At 36.8% G+C, this 24,849-nt stretch overlaps 1 protein-coding gene across 9 annotated transcripts in view; it reads right to left on the bottom strand.

The window, feature by feature from the left end:
- Nucleotides 1–582: 582 nt before the first annotated feature.
- The window catches only part of ACSL4 (acyl-CoA synthetase long chain family member 4), a 41,989-nt gene continuing 17,722 nt past the window's right edge, over nt 583–24,849 (bottom strand). For 3 of the 9 annotated variants that reach the window (XM_052813292.1, XM_052813291.1, XM_052813294.1), the window contains 15 exons: nt 20,904–20,947; nt 17,240–17,757; nt 16,755–16,932; nt 14,902–15,011; nt 14,673–14,811; nt 13,088–13,238; nt 11,786–11,909; nt 10,915–10,986; nt 7,847–7,986; nt 7,203–7,375; nt 6,927–7,001; nt 6,507–6,698; nt 5,858–5,972; nt 4,982–5,139; nt 583–3,084 (listed from right to left, as the gene is read on the bottom strand). In XM_052813292.1, coding sequence (XP_052669252.1) covers nt 2,927–3,084; nt 4,982–5,139; nt 5,858–5,972; nt 6,507–6,698; nt 6,927–7,001; nt 7,203–7,375; nt 7,847–7,986; nt 10,915–10,986; nt 11,786–11,909; nt 13,088–13,238; nt 14,673–14,811; nt 14,902–15,011; nt 16,755–16,932; nt 17,240–17,590 — 2,136 coding nt within the window. In that variant the 5' untranslated portion in view covers nt 17,591–17,757; nt 20,904–20,947 and the 3' untranslated portion in view covers nt 583–2,926. The remainder of the gene's footprint in view (nt 3,085–4,981; nt 5,140–5,857; nt 5,973–6,506; nt 6,699–6,926; nt 7,002–7,202; nt 7,376–7,846; nt 7,987–10,914; nt 10,987–11,785; nt 11,910–13,087; nt 13,239–14,672; nt 14,812–14,901; nt 15,012–16,754; nt 16,933–17,239; nt 17,758–20,903; nt 20,948–24,849) is intronic. The other 6 variants (XM_052813295.1, XM_052813296.1, XM_052813297.1 and 3 more) reach the window with 2 other exon arrangements.

Genomic DNA, 24,849 nt, shown 5'->3' with positions numbered 1-24,849 from the left:
AAACTGGATTTTGTTTCTCTTTGAACTTGTTTCTCAGACTTAGGTTCAGAATTTAAAAATTATCCTCCTGCTTTCTGAAGAACTTGCAGCTACTTTGAGCTTTCTGGAACCTTCACATTTAGGAAATGAACTGCTCCCTCACACTTCAGTCCCATCCTTTCAGTCAAGCACAGGATATCATCTGCAACTATCACATAAGGGTTTTGAAGCCATATACTATCACTTCATCTGCATCCTAGTTCCTTACTTTTAATAATGTTCTTACCGAACTGCAAGTATGATATTTGCAATTAATCTGTGTATTTGGAGGCAGCCTGATGTAATCCTTCCCCTTCTCCAAAAATGCTTGAAAAGCTGATGTGTATCAAATTGTCTTTTGTAGCACATCCACATTTAGTTCATTTCTTAAAAGAAAAACTAGGCCCACTCTAGGCTTTGTTTTCAACATCCGTAGCATGTACTCATTGCTGCTTCTTTTGAGAAGTTCTTCTAAGGTATGTTCAGTTTCAGAGAGAATGTGAGGCGCTTAACAGTAACTACAGACAACTTGTACAATATATAAAGATTTTTCAGAACACAAACTTGTTGAACCATTTAAACTGTATTCCACTTTTGAAATGTTAACGTTGTGTATATGTATATATATATACACATTGCAAATAGCAATCCTCAGTCAACCAAGACACAGAAGATACCTGCAGTCTAGATAAAATACATTTCATATAAATACATTCATGGTTTAAAAAAAACAAACCATACAACCTGCTGACAGACTCAAGTGCAAGTAACTTTCTTACATGTATTTAACTTTTGTGATGTTAACAGGCTGACTAAAGGCTATTTAATAGTGACCCCTTTTAAACATGGAAAAATTGGTAATGTGGCTCCAGGACCGAGTCATTTAAAAAGCTGCTACTGATAGGGGAAGTATTTCTTGTTGTCATAAGCCAACTGTATGTTGTCTTAAAAAAAAAATAATTTTCTCTTTTTAGAAAAGCTATTTCCTTGTTTGTTTTAGTGACTGTTGTACTTCCATGCACAACTAGATACAGTCAGCTTTATATACCAGATTTTCTTTTTCCCTTCCCTCTCGGGGTTCTTGGAAGATGAGCTGGCAGTGTTGTGGACTGGCCACAGAAAGTTATGCAGGGGGAAGTTTGAAATTGGTCCCAAGGAGAAGGGACGGTTTAGTTAATGAGTATATAGCCATGATTTATTTTTGCCAAAATCTGCTTGAACTGGAAAAAAGAAAAATACACATACATGCAATAAAGGAAAAATTTGCCCTGAAATTGCAAGTTAGTGTGTTCAAAAGAAGCATCGTACAAAATCTTTTACTTTCTGTACAGTGACAATACCAAATAATTTTTCATTTTAACCATCATATACACAACACAAATATTATGAATAGAAATCTATAAATACTTTAAAATGAATCTGTAATATATAGCAGTTGAGGGCCACAGCTGTACAAAATGTAAGCAACATATATAAAACCATTAAGAAAGTGCAAAGTAGAACAGTATCAAGAGCCTCCACTTTTTACAGCATTTACGGTTCAAGTGTGAAGAGCTAGCAGGGATGCAGGAGCTCAGTTACAATTCAAAAGACACAGTACAGGATTCTGCACACAAAATGATGAACTATTATTAAATTATAGCTTCCCACTTCTTCACATCTATGACTTCCAGTTAATAAGAGAACACTTTTATAATGAATTTCTGTAAAGAGTGATTTGTCCCTTCTTACAAGTTCTGTAAAACAAAGGTTCCCTGGTCACAGACTACTTATCTGGAAGTAAAACAAGACAACATGGGAAACTACTGTTGGTTTCTGGTTGCCTTGTTATGCTTACCACGTTTAAAAGGTGAACAGAAATACCTTTCCATAAAGTGAATACAGACTAAATTTAGACCCTGATCCTCTATTACAGACAGGTAACCTGTACCATTACTCAATGTATGTGAAGGTCTAGAGCATCAGTGCCTTAAAAACAAAACCCCTCAACAAGACAAAAAACAAAACCCCAAAACTCCTTTGAGTTTCAAATCTGCTTAGAGACAACGGCTCATCAATTTCACTGTTTTTTGCCAGTCAAGATGCAAGTTTTGCATTCTGCGTTCAGGTGATGATTTCTCATCAGTACCTCCTGTAGCAGTGCAAGTCTTTTTTTTCTTTTATGCTCTGTGTCCTACTGGAAAGCTCTGCTTGAATTAAAATACAGTGGCAAGTAAAAACGTACTTGGTGAGTTGGAAGTCGAAATATTCAATGCTCTTGAATAAAATTTCAAATAACTTGGGTTTAGAAGGCTTTTCAGTTCACCTTTATTTCAGTAAGTGTACTTTATATTCTTTTTTAGGCACTGTAAATATTCAAGATACTAACTGATGTGCAGAAGAATCCATCCATTCTCAAGCAGTGCATTATTAGTGATCTCTAGCAAGTTCTTGACTAAAGTTATCTTGGTTTTGTTTTTAAATGGAGAAGGGCAGACTTTAAATACTTTTTTTTCTTCCCTCGCTAAGTATCTTACTATGATAGAAGAACCATCACAATTACATAATTTTTTCTCTTTGAAATATAGGCCAGACTTCAGAATGAATTAAAGAGAAGTTGCAAGCAGTCTGAATATGCTAGAGAACCAATAATAATAAAATTACCTGGTCATACTGCTTCACATAATGATGTCTGTCTCAAAACTGGAGATGATCACATGAAACTCTACAAAGACCATCAGTGTCTAATCTGCTAATAATTAAGAATTTGGAGTCTAAGATATTCTCTGTTGTACTCGATACAGATTATAGGAGCACTCATCCATTTGGTATATTTTCTCAATGTGTGATATCTACAGTATACACAGACATCCAAAACTGAGGTGTGAGAAGGAACCCTCTGCACAACTGTCTGGTCAAGGTAACTTGTTTATTTGCCTCCATACATTCTTTCGATGTCGTTGAGGTAATGGTTTTTCAGTTCTTTCCTTTTCAGCTTGAAAGCATCTGTTACTAACCCAGTCTCTGGGGTCCATGGTTCAGGGCTTAACCGTACTTTGATGGGTATTTCAAACCTTTCTAATTTCACTGCAGGGACAAGAAGAAACAAAACCATGACTAAGATTACATCGCCAAATGAAATACTAATTCACGCTACCTAAAAATCTAAGGTGAGCACCCTGTAGCTTGTATAGTAAGGTGTCCTACTTCATGAAGTAACCTTACAGAGGGGCCACAAGCAAATTTAATCTTGTACCAATGCTGAGTGCTGGTTAGTGTGCAAATATTCTAATAACACACTGTACTTATAGCTCATATTGGGTGTGACAGTGTAAAATCTAAAGCTTGCAACAAATGAGTGTGTAGCCTGAAGATCTGAGACTACTGTCACAAGAGGATACACTGAAATCTAGAGCTGTAGCTTTATTATAGGAATGTAGTAATAACTAGATTAACTCAGACTAGTCGGATGTGCTTCATATTTAAATTATAATGAAATACTTCTGTACTTTCCATAGCTGAATGACTCTTTCCCAGATTTTTTCCTTCCTAAGAGTTTGTTTAGAGTGCAAAATAAAGGGACGTCTCTGTATTTTTGTTACATTAGTCACTTATTTTCCCTTCAGCTGGAAGCAGTTGCTTGGCGCATGCACAGCCTCACTGCAACCAAAGCCGCCTCTATCTCTTGCCCAGGCAAGAGGCCAAAGAGGGGTAAGCAAGGGGAAGGAAGGTAACTGCTTCAGGGAGAAGGGCAGGGAGCTGCTGCATGTGTGTAATACTTGATGGACTTTGCTATCAGCTCCTGCATATAGGCCTGGAACAGGATCCCACATCCATAGACTTGTGGCAGCACGTCCGAGGCAACTTGTGGCAGCACAGCCTCAAGGTGGCAGCAAGTGAGGGCACTTGGGATCTCTGGCTCTAAGTCTGTCTCCAGGTGCTCTTCTCTCTACCTTCCAACCAGCATCGTAATGTACTGTTTCATCTTACTTAGATACCTGCCTGCTTGTGATGAAGGTGCATTATGTTCTGCTAAAAATGAGAACGTTCTCTTCAAAATAGTTTTGGAAAACAGTTTTGAATAAATTAGTTGTATCTCAATGGTAGATTACTATCTAGAAGGTAGAAAAAATGTACAAGCAAAGATTTTGAATAAGCAAAGTTATATGGATAGTAATTTGCTTAGTTCATGATAGAAAAACATGGATTAATACATTTAAAGCCAAGTCTGAGACCTACTAATTGATTTTTCTTTTTTTAAAAGGCAAGACTTAAAAGTGTTTTTCATTCTTGTTTTCTCTGTTTCAAAAGGCAGATTCTCCCCTCTAAAGTTTGAGAGGCGCTGCTTAGCATGTGCTTCAGTCCAGTTTTACTACTTCCTTGTATAAGGTGCCAAGTGCTTTAAAGAATTTTTTCCCCAGTTAGTTTGTTAATTTTTTGGCCCCATCAAGGATTGATGAGGCTTTTGATGATTCGGTACCACAGCAAAGAATAGCAGGCTTTTAAGCCATTACAACCACAAGGATAGTGGTTGTTCAAAGCTGTACGGGACAAAGTTGCATGGGAAAAAAAGCTTTGAAATCTCTTTCTTAACTAGTTTTCTCACCAGCAAATGTCTTGTAACTTACTTTCCAAATTTGGAAAAAAAAAAAAATGGAAAAAAAAAAAACTTTCCAAAGCTCTTTTGGACCTTATTTTAACTGTGTTAGACAAGGAACCTGTCTCTAGAATTTAGTTGAAAAAAAAATTTCAGATTTTTTTAGAAAATGAAAAAAGATAAAAGTAGTTAATACGACCAAAAAGTGTGTCAGTTCCTGGGATAATAGGCAACAATTTCATGTGATTTTTGCCTCTGATTACACTCTTAAGTTTTGGCAGATAGAGAGGCAACAGGAAGAAGGAAGAACAGTTAGTGAGGATAATGGGAAATTTTTGCTGGATAAGCACTGTGAGATTGGCTAGCATAATATGCCGCTTTACTTACTCTTGTTTGCCACTTCTTTAATCTCTCGCAGTATTTCAGCTTCCATTGTAGGATTGTTACAAATATCTACCCAGGTTCCACTGATGCCTTTCTGCTCAGCTAATGCCGTCAGCTTCTTCTGATTAGGGACCACAAAACTGATCACATAAGACTGGTCGCTACCACAGGATGGCAACAGAAAGAAGGAATAAAGATTCAAACAGCTGAGACTTCCATTTCAGGGCATAAAATGCTTACTTGATGTTAGATACACAGATCCATAGTGCTTTCTGAACTGTAATTATTCCCCCATACAGAATCCTTCTTGTACGTTAAGTCTTCACAACTGATGACTTATCAAAGGTATTCTAAGTTGTTTTACGACGTTAGGTTTGATCGGTATCGTGCTTTGCTGTCATTTCATGAGTGTGCATCTTGGTTTAGCTTCCCAGCTACATCTGGTGTTTAGCTCGTTCTCCCTTCAGGTAGTGTGTTTGAGTTGGGGGAAGGAGAGGAGAGACTGGGACTATTTCCAAAATGTAGTGGAGAGCTTTGGATCAGGCCCAAAGTATCCAGATCAACTTTTCTCTGGTATTCTGACAGAAAGCCAAAACACATTCTAAATATAATGATACCCGTTTGGGGAAGGGATAGGATGGAACTGGAGTGTATTAGGATAGGAGAAATGCCAACAGAAAGACATAGGTCATTTCTTCAGGTTTTAGGGAATCTGGGCACCCGTGCTACTTCAGAGATGCTGCTTATAACTTGCACTCTGGTAGGTGGGTTTGTTCAATGGAAACCACGGAAAACGATAGTATATCATCAGAGAAGTGGGCCAGAGCCTATATTTCATGTTTACCCTAAACGGAGTTTCTAAATTAATACCACTCTTACCTTTTGGCATAAGCACAGATATTGTCAATCAAGGGACAGTTCTTCAGTGCTGCCTCTACTTTGCCCAGAGATACATATTCTCCTGCTTGTAGCTTTACCAAGTCTTTCTTGCGATCTAGGAGTTAAGGGGGAAGGAAAAGAAAAAAAAAAAAGCTTGTTCCATTTTAATCTCTTGCATTTCCACAGGCTCATTTGCAAAGCCACTATATATGTATTTTGTGCAATGCTATGCAAAATTCTTAATGAATATGAATTAAAGCATCTTACTAAAATTTTAAAGCAGCTAATGGCATGTATGTATTCTGCCAACTTTATAAAGGCTTCTGTAAAAAAGTTTATATAGCACTACGTGTCTTGTCACACAACTTGTATGAAAGTGATGGGGACTCTGATTTTAAAGCTTTGTAATTAATACCAAAAATTAATCTTACATTTGAAGTCAATGTGCTAAATTTAGAGTGATAATGTCACAGGAAACAGCATCGCTTCCAAAATTTTCCTACAGCTGTGAGGACTTTTGGGAGTGTTTTGTACACTGTGATTCTGGTAACCTTAAGCTCTGGCAAAACCAACAGGATTAACAGCATGCTTATAACTATGTTTAGTCAAGATCTTGTAATATATTAAGATATCAAAAATTGAGGCCAACCTATGATCTGCAGACACCCATCCGGATGAAATTCCCCTATATCTCCTGTACAGAACCATCTCTGACCGTTCTCATCAATGGAGAACTCTTCTGTTGTCTTCTCTTCATTTTTAAAATATCCCATTGAGACGTTAGGTCCGCCAATTAGAATTTCTCCTCTAGGGTTAGGCTTGTCTTTATTAGTATATCCCCCTGAAAACAAGAAAATCCCCACACAATTATTTTTAACTTGTATATTCCGCTGCCAAGAAAATATTTTGAAACTTCAGCTTGAAGTTAATGCACACAAATTGATGACTATTATAAAAGATAAAGAACAATTACTTCATATGCCACACCTAGCTAAGCAGATAGGCAAAGAAACCAGCTAAGCTGTGGTTACATTAGTTACTCTGAAATCAAAACATTTAATACTCTCACCTTCTTGCCAGTCTCTCAACTTTATTTCACAACAAATAAGAGGAGCTCCAACTCTGCCAGTGCTGTAATCAGCAACTTAGGGAGAGAACAAGGAAGAATACAAATATTTTTGTCATTTGAAATATCAACTCAAACCATAAATAAGGCAGCAATTTATCTCAAGTTACTTTATTGCAGTTAAGAACTACAGATATTTTGACTTTACAAAAAAACCACTAAACCCTCATATATGTATCTGTATCTTAAATTATGTATTTCCAGAAGCATCTTAACTACCTTCTGTAATTGTTCCAGCTCCACAGGTTTCTGTTAGTCCGTAGCCTTGACCAACAGGACAGCAAAAACAGATGTTCATGAATCTTTGTGTTTGAGGCGAGAGTGGTGCTCCTCCAGAAAGCATCATACGGACATTCCCTCCCAGTAGTGCCTTTACTTTTTTAAACAATAGTCTTGAAAGAAGGAAAAAAGCATTAAAAAACATTCACGCTGCTCACTTTTTTATAAAAGACACAAACCTTCTTTTTCCTTTCCATCTGGAACACCTTAAAAATTAACTTAATCATTCACAGATTTTAGTGGACAGCAGGGATAATCAAAAACGTTACCTCTTGTGTAACACTTGAAGATGGCAGAATTCCTGTAACTTAACTAAACAAACTTTCTAATTTTATTACTTAAAAAAAAAAAAAAGCAATCCAGTGAAAACTAACTAGTCATCTGTTCTGAAGATTAGTCATTCCCACCATTAAATATCTTACCCATTTCCAGGAAGAACTTGGATTATTTCAGTTAGTCATTAGATGATATTTTCATGTTGGATGAGAATTGTCTGATATCAGATAGTTTAGATGATTATTCTCTTAGACTGTCTTAACAAATCACAAAGAAAAAGGTACACTTGGACTGTGAATTACACTTACATGTTACACAGAGGTGCATCGTATCCCCTCTTGATTTGTTCCAATTTGTAGTCATAGCCTATCTTGAACAGAGTTCTCTGAATATAGTTCATCTCCTGAACTTTACTCATGACATTTTTATAAATTCTGTCCATTATTTCCTACAAAGTGTTAAAAAAAGCAAGGAAAATTACCACATAGAATAGACTAGCATATGTAAATTAAATTCCATGTTAAAATAAACCCCCCCTATTATTCTTCCTTTAAAACAGATAATACAGTAAGAGCGGAAATGTCTGCATCACTGGTTAGGCAATGCTTAACTGGAATGCTTTTAATGTGTGATCGGTTAGTCAATCTATAGACCGTCACAGCTTGTAGTTATTTGAAGTGGGTGGAATGAAGTATCGAAAATGCAGGAGAAAATTAGTGACTTAGCCTTACTTTGCTCCATTGGGTTTTTTCTCCTCACACCAGTATCACTAGAGAGGAAGAGCCCTCATGCTGTAGCATATACCTGAGATTAGAAAACTTGCCTTGAATTAGGCAGTCGGGTAAGTCAAGGGCAAGTAATTGAGGAACCACTGCAGGTCTTCAGGCATACTGCAGTAATTCATAGTACCTCTTCCATTTCTCCAAACAGCTTTCTAAACTTCAGATTTGGTTTTAAAATACCTTCCACCCCTCATTCTGAAGATGTCTTCTCTACCAACCACAGCTACAAATCCTGGGTAACATAGCATAATGAAACTTGCTATGTTATATGGCTTACGTTACTGGTAACACCTTAACCTGTACTTCAAATGTGACTAACTGATTTGGAAAGTTTTGAATTCAAGTTTTAGCTAAATCTCGTTGCTAAAGGTTGGTATATGCCATGCAAGACTGATCGTGCTTAGGAGTCCTGACGCTGTACTTTATCCACAGCAATTGGCAAGCACAAGAGAATGAACTAAGAGATTTCATTTCACCGCTTCCTTTTCCAAGAGAGGTTTTTCAACTTTCAGAGCAATGTGGTTGCAGTAATTCTAGTTACCTGACAAAAACCCCACAATTTTGTCACAGGCAAGAAATTAATTTCCATTAAAATAATAAGCTTATGATCACTAAAACACACAGAACTTAGTGTTCAGACTGGTGAAGTATTTTAACAGAAGTTTAAGGATTGGCTCCTTCAAGTTTGTTACAGAGCACAATGCTTTGAAGTATTTACGTGCTTTCTAACAAGTCAAATTAAATTTGAAAAGAAAGCTATGAAAATTATGTACTTTGAAATATCAGAGATCAAAACATTAAAGTCTTATTAGAAACTACTCTCATTAGTGTTTTTTATTAGTTCCTTCAAGTCTTCACAATTAGGATTTAAGACAAACAGGAATTTCAGAAAAACTGTAGACTATTTTCAGCCCAGTTTACCTGCAGAATATCATGTAATATTTCCAGAAGCCAGACAAATATCTTAAAGCAGAATTAATTGCAGGTTTTTTTTAGTCTTTTAAAGACTACAGAGGCATGACAAGGTATTCAGAATTACAAAGGCTGCAAGGAACTGTTAACCCTTATTATAATGTTCTGATTGAATCAAATCTTTAGAAATATTTGTGTGTCTGGATTCCATTAGAATTATTTTCCATTTCATTCCTATTTTACTTTCTAATCACTGGTGATGTTACGTTTTGATGATAAAAACATGACATAGTTCTAGGGAGAGAAATATTTATTAGATTATGTTACTAAGTGTTGTTCCTACTAGGGCTTTCTGATGGTTTTTTTCCTCTTTGCTGTAGATCGTTGAACTCTAGATCCTGTATGCTATCAACTAGAAAATGGATCATCAGTTTCAATTTTATTTTTTCTTTGCTAACTTCTTTGTGATAGTAAGTCTGTAGACTCAAGACGTTTAGGTGGGGTTCAACATTATCACTGTTCTGCAGTTAATTCATATGGAGCTGTCTGCATGGACTTTTTTTTGCACATGCATGAAATACACTCCTTCCAAGAGGGATTATGGCCGTATTTAAAATTTACACTGGTTTTGCTGTTAGTCTAGCATTTGAATTCTCCCCAAGAAATAAATTTAAATGGATGTTTTCCAAAAAGCTGGGGTTTTCAGCCATGTTAATTTTCACTTGGTTAATTGTTAAGAAAAAGACCAAGCCTATATATATGATTATTACTTTATAAAACAAAAAATGCAAGTGAGTAATTAATTTAGAAACTCTTGGCTATTCCCAAAAGATGCTGCAGAACAACTAAATCCGACCAAAGCTCACTATTCTTAAATGAGATTAAATCCTCCTACTCACCCATCACCACCACGTGGCAAAAGCTGGTGCTACCAGTGTTATGAGCAACAGACGTGATATGATCATAAAAGAAGCACATGTGATTCCAGCACATATGAGGAAGGTTTTTGCATTAGAAAGATGCAAACACTTGTTATTTTTCAGATAGCACTAAGACCTTGTGGAATGCAGAAGCCTGGTCACCCAAAGACCAACGTAAGCTACAGAAGCAATAGGAGTTATAGTTTCCTGATCATTTTTTCTTCTAAGAGGAGACAAAGCGTGGCCTGCTTACCCTAAGAACAGCAAGAGAGACTTAGCCTAAGTGTTACCTTGGAGACAAGCAGCTGAGATTGAACATCCCAACAACTATGGCAGCGCAGTTTAACTTGCTAAGTTCTGTAACTCAGCCAAACGTCCATATCCTGAAAGTGTCTGTTTTGGCCAAAGCTACCCTGCTTTCTCCCTATGCAAAAAGGAGTTTCAGACTGTGAAGGTCAAAGACTTTTTGTATCCTATTGTTGTATCAGTAGCTCAGTAAATGTCACTTGTGACTATTAAAACACATTTACAGTTTTGGATCAAAAAGGCTCTTGGCTTTAAGCACAAGAATATACGCATGCTATCTGTAGCATCAGTACTCGGTTCAAGCAATGAGAACTGGAATTTCTATATTCTTTTTTCCTTTTAGTGACAGTTACTTACATATGAAGAGAAAAAAATGTTAGCAAATAGATTTTTCTAGCATGAACATGATAGAAAGCATCAGGTTTTTGCTAAACATATCTGCTTCTGTATACTTACAGGCACAGCTGCCATCAGCGTAGGCTTAAGTACAGTACAGTCTCCTTTGCTTCCCTTCTTAATTTTACTGGACTGTAATAAGGAAAAAATGTCAATCTATGGAGCTGAAAAGCAAGCAGCTCTTTAGAAAAGGACTAAAAAAAGAGGGAGATATATTAGCATGTAATTTGTTTAAATCTCTTCCCCTGTCCCTCCAAAAACATTTCCTGCATATTTCCCCCACACACATTGTGATGGAAAGTGATGATTAACAACAATTTCAACGAAAATACTAGATGTTTTACAAGCCCAATCTGGTTAAGTCCACTTTGTAGGTCTTTCTCTTACCTCCTCCCCCCCCAGTACTTGCTTTCTTCTCCATCTTCCTCCAGGAGCTTTTTTTTTTGCCTGATGCAATCTCTATACCAGCAAAACATACGGCAGCCTTTTTTTCCAGCTTAATTTGCTCTTACTTAATTGTTAAATGGAAAAAGGCAAAGGGCTAAATAGAAGATCTGCAATAACTGCATAAAGAACTGATAAAGTGAGACCAAAAATTTAAAATCACTTTAAACAGTCTTATGGTCAGCTCATTTCTTAATAGCTGTTCTTATCCTGATATCCAGTGGATAATGCTATATGCATTTATTAGGTTTTCTTTTAGATTTCTTAAGTATCATAAAAGTAAAGGTTTTAATAAAACTTACATGGTATGACCCCCTGCTATAGTTCACCACAAACATTAATTTGCATAATTTTATTAAAATTACATTTCTGACGTGTGCCATATACATCAGCATTTCTTTAATGAAAGAGGATAGCAAGCAAGGAGAACGCAGACTGCAAAAGCTAAAATTTGCTTTTGCTCCCCCCCCCCCCCGCTGCCCCTCACCTGATCGGATAGCGTGAGTGGAGAGGAATAGCCAATCCTGCAGCCGTAAGTGATGCAAGAAATTTCTGCTGTCAGTTCTAATACGTGGGCCAGAGGCAAATAACCGATGTAAGTATCCTTGGGTCTAGAAAAGGAAAGGATTATCTAATTAACAATGATGCACAGGTAGACTGAAAATACTGTTTAACTGTTTTATTGTCTGCTTAGTTATTACTTTGTGAAAGACCTGGATCACAAGTGAGGCTTATTCTTCTGCATGCAAGAAGAGTGTGATTTCAAACCACAGTTTATAAACAAAATGGGGAAAATCCTACCTTACTGAAATCAGTATGAATTATGGGATTTGCCTTGTTTTCTAGGAAACTCAAAGATTCCTTAGCGCTCCACTGCTACTTCCTCTCCTTGTGGGAGATTTCATCCCAGGTACGAAACTAAGGATTAAATCGCTATATTTTATAATAATCACCAATGATTTACAAATCCGTGACAGTCATCATAGCGTCTCCTTCTAAGATATATTAGTAGAAAGAGAGCTAATCACTGAAGTACTGAGGCTTATTTCAGGAAATAATTTCTCAGCGATTTCTCAGCAAGAAACTTAGAGCTGTCACTTAATAGAAGCTTTTAGCATCAAGTCAGAACTGGTTTTATATCTCATCACAAAAGTAGTTTAGCAACACAGCTTATTTCAGCTATTATACCCTTCGTGAATGCAGTGACAAACACACCCGCATTCATGAAAAATTTCCTCAAAATATTAACGTGAAGGAGTTTGCAGTTAGTTTTACTATCGTCAATGCACAATTTATTACTCTCCTGCTCATTTCGGTGAAGTGCACTTGAGCAGATTCTGCAGCATGTGCATTATCTATCCAACAGAGCTGTCTCTAAATCAATGGACGTGGTAGGCTCTGACAGACTTCCTAAAGTGATCCTAGCTGCCTGAAAACATCTAAAAAAAATTTTCCAAGTTTGATTAGATGAGGAATCTCCTTATCTGATGGCATCTTCTGATGCACAAGAGTGCAAAAATCCATCACAGACCTAAAACTAAGGGCAATAATAAAAAAAAAAAAGGTAGAAACAGCATGTGAGACAAGAGCTAGAAGGGTGTCCTTTTCAAACAACAGGGTAAGTTCACAAACACAAGATATATTTCTTATAAATTAAAGATTAGTAGGCTTACAATGAAATTAAGAAATTTGGTAACAGCCAATGCCAGCAACAGACTTTTATAAACTTGCATATTTTTGGAGGTTCTGTTTTATCTCTCCGTACACATGACAACTGAGTCTTTCTTACCCCAGTCCAGGTATTCTCTCGCACTGTCCTGTCATTCCAGCTATTAAGTTTTTATGCATCATCATCACTCCTTTAGGTCTCCCAGTAGAGCCACTGGTGTACATTACTAAAGCCAAGTCTGTAGGAACAGGTCTGCTTGGCAGAATGCTTGCTACAAAATGCAGGAGAGAAAAAAATGTTATTGATTCTTATCTACTTTCTAAATTGTTATTTCTGTAATTAATCAATGTGAAAATGTCTGTAATCAACCAATGTGAAACAGGTGCATCAGCAGAGGTAAGCACAATGTGCTGCTAAGTGGTTGGTGGGGGATGCAGATGAAGAGACTAGTGGTCTGTTTTTAAGAGGAAGGGAGGGAATGCAAATTTTGGAAGGAGTGACAAGTATTTGGGCATCTACACAATCTGGGTGATACTTTTGCCATTATGTCTTATAGCTGACCGAAAGTTTCATAGAAAAAGCCTTCTGAAGATGTAGTAAACCTGTCAAGAGCACTGAAGGGGAGAAATACAGTACTGGAGAGAAACAGGTTGAGGAAAAAAACCAAAAAAACTCAACACCCCAAAATGCTGCAAATCAGTTTTTCTGTCAGTCACTCTTCCAAAGCCAAGGTTGTAGAGCTAAGACTACTTTTTTTTTTTTTTTTTTTTTAAGTGAACCTTCCTCAGGTAAGCTGCTAGTTAGTGGAAAAGCAGTAAGCTTACAACACTTTTGATTTTTGTTTTAATCCCTTGGCATTCATTCTTAGGATGAAAGTTATTAGCTTTCATGGCTTTCACAGCTAGAGAGGCAGCAGAAGTGCCTGCAAGGGAAGCAGAGTTTTCCGGGGGGGGGGGGGGCGGGGGGGAACCAAACCACCAAACCACAAAACACCACCCCTCAAGGTAACTGCCGGTTTGTATCCATACCTTAAGCTGATCAAAGTTAAGCAGTTGTAATGAATGTGTGCTTCCCTGCAAAAAGCTCCTTTGCCAGTTTATCTCCTCTTTTACTGAAGAGAGAGATCGGGCTAAGCACAGACTGCTGATTTAAGGAAAAGAGATGATCAAGGTTGGTTTTTCCTTCCTTAAAGCAGATGTTTACAGTCACTCCTGGCTGCCAAATGTAGCAGGGGATGTAATGGTTATTCCTCTAGCCCAAGGTGCTTTTTAGCTACAGATTGGTTAAGAAAAAAGACATTTCCAAGCCAACAAGCAAAAAAAAGCCTCAGGTGCTTTCTCCTCTTTTCTTAGGAAAAATAGTGAAAATGAGATGAATAAAAGGTAAGAGTAGCAGAAAATGGAACACGGCACTGGATCCTAAAACAAAGGTGGAATCTTAAATTATTCTGATTATGGTTTAGAAGTTAAAAATAAAGTTTTATCCTGAAATACCTGACACTTGAACAAAGGCGCAGGACAATAGAGAAAAAACAATTTTTCCGTTTATTTAAGGGAAGCCAGAGGATGAACCGGTAATCTGCCACTCTCTTTGTGTTAGAGACCTGCACAGATGGGGATTTTTTCTGCTACGCATCCCTCTTAACCTAGGTCTGATTTCACTGTTAACATTGTTTCATTAGTTCTCTGTGAAGTGATTCAGTTACCGTTTTCTGGTTTGGCTCCCAGCTCTTCTACTGTCTGCATACTATGAATTTCCACATTTTCAGGGTATTCCGATTTATTGATAGTCTTCTTGTCCACATAAATGATATGTTTAAGACAGGAGACTTGGGGCAATGCCGTCTATAAAAGAGAAATGAAATTTTTAGCACTGACCGCACTGTAAAATTATTATAGGGTTGCTTGTAGCAGGTGAAGCTGGTACCAAATTACCTTAAGTTTGCTCTCAAGAAGTTCTACACTAGTGACCAGATATGATGCTCCACACTCATTGAGACCATAGGTAACTGCCTCTTCACCCAGGGTGGCATACAACGTAACGACTGTTACAGTAAGGAGGGAGAGAACATGAAAGAAATGTTAAAGTAATACTAAATGCAAAAACTGTGCTTTAGCTCACTGGAAAGCATTGGGGCGGCGTGTGTAAAATTAACTCAGTGAGTGAGGAATTTTCTAATTTGGAAACAGAACAGCTTTTAATTTTTCCGCATCAGAATTTTATGCCACAAGAGACCTCTGGAATGAGGAGGACAGTTGTACGGGAAGCATTTCTTTGACCACCCTCTTGGTAAACACTGAACAGGCTTCCTAGAGAGGTGGTCAATGCCCCAAACCTGTCAGCGTTTAAGAGGCTTTTGGGCATTGCCCTTAATAACATGCTTTAACTTTTGGTCAGCCCTGAATTGGTCAGGCAGTTGGACTAGATGATCATCGTAGGTCTCTTCCAACTGAAATAGTCTATAGAAGAAGAGAAATCATCAAACCCCAACAATACTGCACTAAGCAATCACAGAGTAAGCAACTGAGAACACGTGTTCTGCCCCAGAGCTCTCTGCAACCAGAACTCAGGGGGAGAGGTGATGCTCTAAACATCACAGGGCACCAGTCACAGCACTTCTACAAGCAGCTCTTTCAGCGGTGTCAGCTACTTTGCTTGCTCCCATGAAATTACAGATGGGGGGCAAGGCAGAGAATCAGACTGGTTTTCGTGTTGCCAGATTATTTTTAACCCTGACTGGGTACAGTGATGCCACTGGGTGCCTCGCAGGCACCAAGGAGTTCACCTCTTCCCATCATCTCTCTATTGAAAAAAATACCTTTCTTTTGTATTGTCTGCTATCTCAAACTCTAACCTCCAAAGACCATTAAAGGAATTTAATATTCTTGTGAAATAGGGTTCATGTGGAAGGGACAAAAAGAGAGTAATGTTGTATAGTTGATTCTTCCTGCCTCTCAAAGCATGAGGATCAAGACCCAATTAACCATCCTCTCCTACTTCAATAGCAATGTCAGCTCTTCCATTATTGCCCTTTAACAGCCTCTCTGCATACTCTACTGTATGACCTTCTCCTCACACAGTTAGCTACTACTAATACTGGAAGAAAAATAGGCAGCCTAGTGCAAGCAAAAACATAAGGTGGCAACAAAAATAACCTATGGGTCATAGTGTGTTGTATGCAGACTGGGCCTGTGAGTGCATAGTAACCTTTGCCACTTCACCAAGAAGTTTGTATGCATTAAGTCAGATGAGAGATTTTTGACAGCTTAAATAAAATTAAAAAAAGAAAAAACCCATACACATAATTGTAATGAACTTGAGCAGCTTAAAAATGTCACCAAAACCCCCTCAGACTAGCATATGATTTTGATTACCATTCTTCTCTCTTCTAATAACTTATTTCATGTTTTGGACGCATAAGTCAGAATACAGACAGAAAATACTATAAAAACATTCCACACTTTGGGGGGAGAAACGTAACTACTGACATCTTCAGAGTATTTTTAAAAAACCTGAATAGTAACTGTACTGTTCTGTCATTCTAACATGTAGAACATTACTACAACAAAAATCAGAAAAAACAGTCTCATAAGTATGAGCAATTTAATTTTAGGGATCTCTGCAATGCATAGAATAGACTGGAAACTTCTAAGAATCAGACCATAGGCAGAGTAAGTTTATAAAATTCTTACACCATCCATGATGGGATTGGCAGATTCTTAACAGCCAAACCAGTGCTGAGAAATGGTTCTAAAATACATTAGAAGTAAACAAGTTCAGCACTCACGAGGAAAGTTGTACTTGAAGCAGGTTAGGGCTACAATCATCCATTCTGCCCGGGTCTCACAGAATATGACAACAGTACTCTTTGGGGTCAGTCCCAGGGCAGTCAGTCCACTCCCCAAGCGATTCATCTTCTCATTTACTTCTTCATAGGATAACCATCTGTAAGTTCCTAAAATTAACTGGTGAAGAAAAAAAAAACTGCGATGACAAGAAGCTGCTGATACAGCTCTACAAGCTTACGTGAGCTGGTGCGTAACACCGTTAAGTGCACACACTGCCATTCATTAAGAAAAAAAAATTGCTTTCATTTTTGTTGAAGTAGAATAAATAGTGCATCCTGTATTCTGTTATACTTTAACTACTATAAAATGGATGGTTTATATCATAACAATTAAGGAAGACCTCTAAGGAGACCTCCATTGTTGAGGCTAGATGCAAAGCAGCTCAAAACCAAATCAGAATTAAGTACAAAATTGTAAGTTTTACCTTTTTGAACACTTTTCCATTTGGTTGCATTTCATTTTCTTCACTCAGTATTTCTCTGGTCCCAAGACAGTCCTTCTTCCCAAACTTTGCTAAAGCATGGTCAAACAGCTTGTCCAATGTGTCTGCTCCAGGAATGTTTATGTTTGCTAGTGAGTCAAGATGAGTGACAGAACGGTAGGGGCTTCCAGGTTTGTCCGAGATGGGTTTAGCTTTTAAACGTTTTGCCATAGCCTTTTTCTTCTTAGCATTGGTAAGAAAATACCATGGAATAAATACAAGCATACTGTACACAGATATTAACAAGTACACAGGCAGCAAGAGAATGGCACATACTTCTAGCCTAAGTTTCATTGCAGGTATTTAAAAAAGAAAATCTCTTATTGTGTTCTGAAGAAGGCAAGAGCAAAGCAGCAGTGTAGTATGGTGTAGGAAGAAGCAACAGTAAGTGAAGCTTAGGTAGTTCTGTTTCCAAGTAGCTGCTAAAATTTTAGTAACCTTTGAGAGCCAACAGTCGAGACCTGTGGGTGAAGACCAGAGCCAAGCAGAGAGCAGGAAAAAAAAAGAAAAAAGAATTAAATTAGTAATATTACAGTCAGTCCATTAGTTTTAGTCCTTCTAAGAGTTCACTTCAAATGCATCAAGACAAAGGAGACTGAAGTAACTGATTTAAGAGGTATGTACACTGCATGAGATAGCAGTGTACTGCTCTGAAGGCAAAAGAGGATGAATCTTTTCCATACTTGTTTGTTGCATCCACAAATATTTACTTTTCAAAGACTTTTCCCCGTTATCTCTGTTTGAATAGTTCAGGGCTGTTGAGATGAAGTCTGTCCTTCACATCATAATATTGTGTTTAAGCTACTTGAGTAATGCTACAATTGCGTAATTATGGGAAAGGTCAACAGTTGTTTTCCACCTAAATATTTGTACTACAGAGAAAAGATACAGTAGATCTCTTTACTGCTTTTCAGATTATATCAATTTATATACAGATTAAAAAGTATCTTGATACAAGGTCCTGAAGAGTCTACATGTAGTCATCTAAAAACTATATAATATTCCAAAACTGCCTTATTAACTTTGCCCCAGCAACGGAATTTTTTATCTTTTGCTTTTCAACTATGAGTGTCAGGCTCTTGGAAAGGCATTATACAGATTTGTTTTTCCCCCTCCAAAAAAATACTTCAATATATGCATTTCGGAACTCCAGGTATGGAAAATGGAATCCAATTTGACCAATTTAACCCAATTTAAAATAAAGCACAATTTGGCAAAATTTTGTCTCCATATCAGAAATCTCTCCTCATTAAGGAGTAAAAATAAGAGGCAAAGGTACACTAACAAAAGAGCAGTACCTCAGACACCCAAGGGAGTGAGTAACGCTGACTAGCTTATTGCAAAGCCCAGTCTTTCATGGACAGAATCCAATAAACAGAACAGATGAGAATAGGAGAACTTCCAGGGCTCCATCAAGAATTAAAAGAACGTGGACACACCTCAAAATGTATCTTTGTTAACATATTTGCCACCCTCAGGTGATGAGGGAGGCTACAATTAACATTTCAGGGTAGTAGCAGTCAGACGACTGCTACTAACAGCGTAACAGAAATCTATCAATGGGTTTTTTAATAAGAATTCCAACATCGGCAGTTGTGTTGTAGCTGATATCAACAGCATTTAATGTAATGTAAGATTAAGAGATCTGCAGGTGCTTAAAATAACATGATCACCATGTTAGTTTTTTTAATTAGATCTAGAGAATAAAATTACTATTGAATGATAGTATAATGTAATAAACTAAGCTCAGACTTGTTCAGAAAAAAGACTATTCTGCATATTTCTTTTTATAAAAAAGGAATGCTACATTCTTTTCAAAACATATATGCTTATTCCGCTGTAGTTAACCTCATCATCATCAACTGCTCAGGAAATAGTCAAACCTCAGCAGAAGAGATATCATTTTACTTCCCTAAGCTCCAGTTCTCTAAAATGAAGGTTTACTGGTTTATAGTACAAATCTTGTATGATATTTTCATTCCAGTTAATTCAGTGCTCCAAAAGCAGCAGTTGAGCTTGTATTTAAAACAAAAGCCAGCCACAGTGCTAAGACTACAGTAAGAAAACTTCAGGGCATGCCCAAGATTAGACACAATGCTAGATGTTAAAATAAACCCCATGGAGAACTCCCACTGCTCTTCACCTTCCAACAAAAAGCATATGACCAGACACAATGACTTGGATAAAAAGCAGACTTGTTGGACTAACGCAAACAATTTCATATACTGAGACAGTACTATAGCTTTTATTCAGGCTGAGTAGTAGCTTTTTCAGAAGTAGTCCTACTGGTTAAAAAAACTACTCGCTAATAATTGAGAACTGACTAATTTAGAAAGGGAGGAGAGGAATGGGCTCATATTTACTTAAATTCTTTAGCCAATGTTCTGGACTGACCACTACTGTAAAAAGACATTTACTTTAACTTTTCCATTCAATTTAATCTCCTGTACATTAATTTTGTATTTCACCTATTTAGTTCTTGTATAACACTGAACAACCACAAAATTTTCAGAGTATTTTCTGTGTACATGTTATTATTACAGCAGATACAAAGAACTGAAGATCATACTTCCACACATTGATTTGCTTACTACTTTCTAATGAAATCTATATTGACTAATTGTATCTATTAATATATACTTATTGCAATTATCTCATCTTTCCACTGCTATTTTCCACTCCCTCTTATTGCATCTGGGCAATAGTGAATTGAACTGAAGTCTCTGGCGTAAGAGCTGTCCCTTTTTTTACCATATCTAAGATGGTGGGGACCTGCTCCTCTTGTCATCTAAGCACTGATGAGATGCAAATAACATGATGACTTGTAACAGTACTGTCATGATTCAAACAGGTATTTCACAATATCCAATTCACATTTTATTACTGATTATCAATACTAAGTCTTTAAAACTGAACTAGGTTGCAGAATGGATTGTAGGACTGTGTGTGAAGAGGACTGTGTTTGAAAAATTACATCCTACTGATGTCATCTAATAATCCTTTCTACATGCATGAAATGTGTGGGTTTATATGTGAGATGATCTTCAAGCTGACTAAGCAACAAACTCAACTCACTGTTGAACACTACCTTGAGAACTTTTACAGTTTACTGGAACAACTTTCTAACATGCTAAAAAACCTCATCAGAATGTTTCAAAGTACTGCCTGAAATAATAAAGTAATGATAAAAAGGTCTTAATGGGAAAGAATGTTTTCCTAAAACTGGCACGCTGTTGAAATCACTTTTAACATTTGAATTTTAAGTGCATGTACAAACACACTTTGTACACTTGCAGCCGGTTAAGCTAATGTTCACATTAGCAAAAGTTAAAGGTTGCATTTCTTTCACTTTGAAATTTCAGATTCATTTGAAATACTTTAAAAAGTGTTTATAAAAACAGATAACTTAATTTGTACACATTTGTGGTAATTTAAACTGTTTCTATCTTGACAAAAATCAGCTGTAATTCTTAAAGACATCAGTTAGAAAAACTTACTGTCCCAAAAAGACAGACTTGGCCTTTTCCTTTGAACATATTCATATAAAAAACTGACACACACACACACACACACACACACACATATACACACCCATAGGTATACTTACAAGGTATCTGACAGCAATGAGTGAGTTTTCAGTGATGATTAGATCTGTATGAAAACAGAAAAACAGAAACTATTAGAGGTTGGGAATTTTTCTGCCTTGCAGAAAGGAAGAATCTTTAGAATTTCTATCCTAATGCTCCTGAAGAAGAATAGCCCGTGAATTTTGACAAAGGTGGCACACACTACCCATACAAGAGGAGAGCAATGATATTATTGGAAAAGACTAAGCTTGCTAACTACAGCATACAGATAAAGACGAAGGTACCCAAAAGGAGTTTAATTTTTAAGGACCCCCCCCCCCCCCCGTTTAAACATGTTCTGAATAAAGCTATGAACAGAAGCTTAATTTAATTAAAAAAAAAAAGGGGGGCAAGAAAGAGACTTTCAGATTCTATATGGTCCATTTTTCTGTCTCAGGGCAGAAGCAACAAGACCTTTATCATTTGTGATGGATGAGTAACAGCAGAAACATTAACTCAGCATTATCTGTACCATAAAGTGCCCAAAAAAGTCATAAGGAACATGAAGTAGAGTTTGGGTATTGAGGTAAGAGGACAGTTTACAGAACAAAAGCATGGTTATGTAGGTCCCATGACCAGTGAAAAAAAAAGATGCCTATATGTAACTATACAGATATGGCTTCAAAAAGTCTACTGCATAATTGTTCTCTTGGACTACTTGGTTTTATATACAGAAAGCTTTTAACTGATGTTTAACCTAGTTATATTTTATTAGCCCTCCCCGTAAGTCTAAAATTTCTGTCAAGGTACCATTTTTTACAGACTGAAGCTGTGTTAAACATCCCTTACAAAATTCACCTACAACCTTTTTCTCTTGAAATATGAAATAAGAGGTGCAACAATAATGTTTTTAGTGTTACTGCATTTGCATGTGGCTGTATAAGATTTTGATCCGTAACGGGATGATCCCAAACTTATGCCAAATAAATTTTTACCGTATTTTAAATAGAATGCAAAACAAACTGACATACTGAACTTGCAAAAGTACCTCCATCCCAATTCCATTTGGTTAGAAGCCAAATTTAGCTATTCAAATTACACCTTATGCCTTCAATCTCTTATTTAAGTTTAATTGGACTTTAAGAGAAAGGATAAGATGCAACGTTCACATCGATGCACCACCAAGGATACCTTCAAGGCAAGCCAACTATGTATTACTAAAGTATAACTGTTATGTTCAGTAAAATTCCTCTTTCCTCACAAATGAAAGAAAATGTAGCACTCATTAAAAATTTCACTGTATCAAAATAAAACCGTTATGTAATACTAGAATATTTAGAATATGTAATATTTTATATTGATTTACAAAGTTAATTATTTCTCTTAATTGTGCAATGTAACCAGCCTATTTAGATGCTTATCTATCTATCTATTTTGGAAACAGCAGAGCTTCCAGTTCTTGATGTAGGAAACACAAGTTCCCAGCAACAGCAATCAATGTGTGTCAGGCATGACTACAGTCTAAGAAAAAAACCAAACCCAACAAAAATAGGTGTAGTTTCTCTCCTAGATAGCTGTGCGTTTCAGCATCTCTGAAGGATTTTCCTCAGGTGAATAAGCTTCTAGCAATTCTGAAATGGTAACTCTCCGGACTACAGTTCATTTATCATTGCCAATGATATGTTACAGTGTTCATGTTAGAAACCTCACTCATGAGGTAACGTTTTCCTTATTACTATTATATGCTGGGTGTTTACAAAAATTCTATAGTCTGAGCTTACTGTAGAAAACAAATAACTGATGCAAATGCTCACACAAGCACTGACACTGTATTTTATGGACTGCCACAGATGGAAGAGCTGTTCTTTGAGTATAATCTGACTTTGAGATCTTCAATTAAAAGCTTCAAAGACAGATAAAATCCAACACACTATTCTTGTCCTGCAGCCAGGGCCACGGAACAAAGTCTGAAATCCGAACACAGATTCTAGAACAGAAGACACTCTTCTCTTCGTAGTTTTTCATGAATTTAACTGAAAATCTAAGAAACGACTGGCAACTATTCTTTTTTTAATATAGAAAAACAGCTTTTAAATAGTCACAAAAGCTTATGGGACTAAGTAAGAGCAAAAGTGTGCGTGGGGAATGGGGAGAGGGTTTATGCCTCTGGAAGCAACTATTCACAGCAGAGGAAATGCCCTAATCTTCTCTACATTTAACTACTCAAACAGAGCAGGATCAACTTATCCAGCATTTGCACACACTACTAGAATTTCTAAGTGTAACTCAAACCCTAAAGAAGTACCTGTAGCTAGAAATTTTATCCTATGCAGTTTAATTTTAATAAGGCAGCAAATTATTATCTTTGCTAGAAAAGGCTTTAATTAGCCCAAGGCGAAAACACTGTAAAGGTTTAATATTGAACGTATATGAATAACAGTGTTTATGGTCCTCCCTCTTGTGTTAAAAAGCTTGCCCAGGGTCCAATTTACCAAGTAACAGCATGATTAGAAGAAAACACACTTCTTTTTCTATCTACTTCAAACATTAATTGCAACTTTTGAAATGTTTTTTCATTGTGTTAGGGAAGTCTTCTAGTAATAAAGATGACATTAGAGAGGAAAAGGGTAGTATTCTAGTTTGTGAAGAAAACCTGGAATCTGCAAAGCAAGAAGTTGTTTAGTTTAAAGACACCAGCGGAGAAAATCCTGGTTGCCCTGCAATGGAGTTCTTGCCAACTTCAAATGGAGACACAATTCTGGCTTTAGCGTAAGTACTCAGGGTTGACTCCTTTCAGGAAGTTCTGAAATCTTCCAAAAGAATCCAGTATGAATAAGTAACAACTATTTCTGGAATTTCTCTAGCATTCCGGCAGGTCTAAACATTTTGGAAACCACAGTAAGCATTCATAATTTTTAAGTGGAAAGTTGGTTCTAAACAGTGAAAAAAACCTGAGCTGACCTGAATAAGTACATCGGTTATTAGTTACAGTCAGTTTTTGGAAGGGAATTCAGTCAGTATCTAGATAGCCTGAATTTGTTCCAGTACTAGAACTGAAAGAGCCTAGGATTTCAAAAAGAAATTACAGAAAGACTGAGAAATACCACATTGCCAGGAAGATGCAGCAAGCTTAAATGCATACTACCAGGCTCTCTCCAAATTTTGTTTTTCCAGATTTAAACCTGTCACACACAAGAATGAGAGAACATTTCTACAGCTGAGAAGGCTAATTAAATAGCAGTAAGAGTTAGAAGAATCTTGTGGCTAATTACAACTCTTTTGGGGTTAGAAAGATTTAAATAATTAAAACTAAGGGAAATGATTCAGGTTTTACATCATGTCAGTGTTTTTTATGAAAACAAGCTGCCAATATTAATCCAAGTTACTCACGGTATTAAAAAAACAGTACGTGAGGTCCGATTTTTGTTCCTTTCTCGCAGGCCGATTTCTACATATTTTCCTCTTGCACAATTTTTTACGTCAAAGGGCAATGAAAACTCCAGAGGTAATTTAATCAAACGCCAGCAAGTTTCAGCAGTACTTCTGTGCTCTATCAATGCAACAGTAGCTCAAAGCCTGAGAGTTTTCAAGAGCTCTTACTATTTCTGTACAGCATAAATACTAGTACCTATGTCCCAACAAACAGGGAGAGGGGAAAGTCAGATATAGTGGATCCTGATATAAGTCGAGGGTCCCTGTTTAAATATATACGTGCTCTTTGAAATAGCAAAAACACAAGTAGCCTTAGGAAATCTTGTTTCTCTTGCTGCTGTTTAAAAAGTAGTTAATACAATGTTTTACTTAGCTACTAAACAAAGATCAGATTTATTTTTGGTTTCAGAAAAAAAATCTTATTTTTGTCCTTTATATTTACTACTTCTGTTTTACCGCCTCAGAACATAGATGCACTTAATGTCAATCAGAACAAAAAAAAAAATCAACTTGTAAGTGTCAAGTGTCATACATCTATTGCTGCAACAACTATTG

The sequence above is a fragment of the Harpia harpyja genome, chromosome 18, assembly GCF_026419915.1.
Source record: "Harpia harpyja isolate bHarHar1 chromosome 18, bHarHar1 primary haplotype, whole genome shotgun sequence".
NCBI lineage: Eukaryota > Metazoa > Chordata > Aves > Accipitriformes > Accipitridae > Harpia > Harpia harpyja.
The sequence above is the reverse complement of the archived record's forward strand: the minus strand, read 5'-3'. Positions and strand labels throughout refer to the sequence as shown.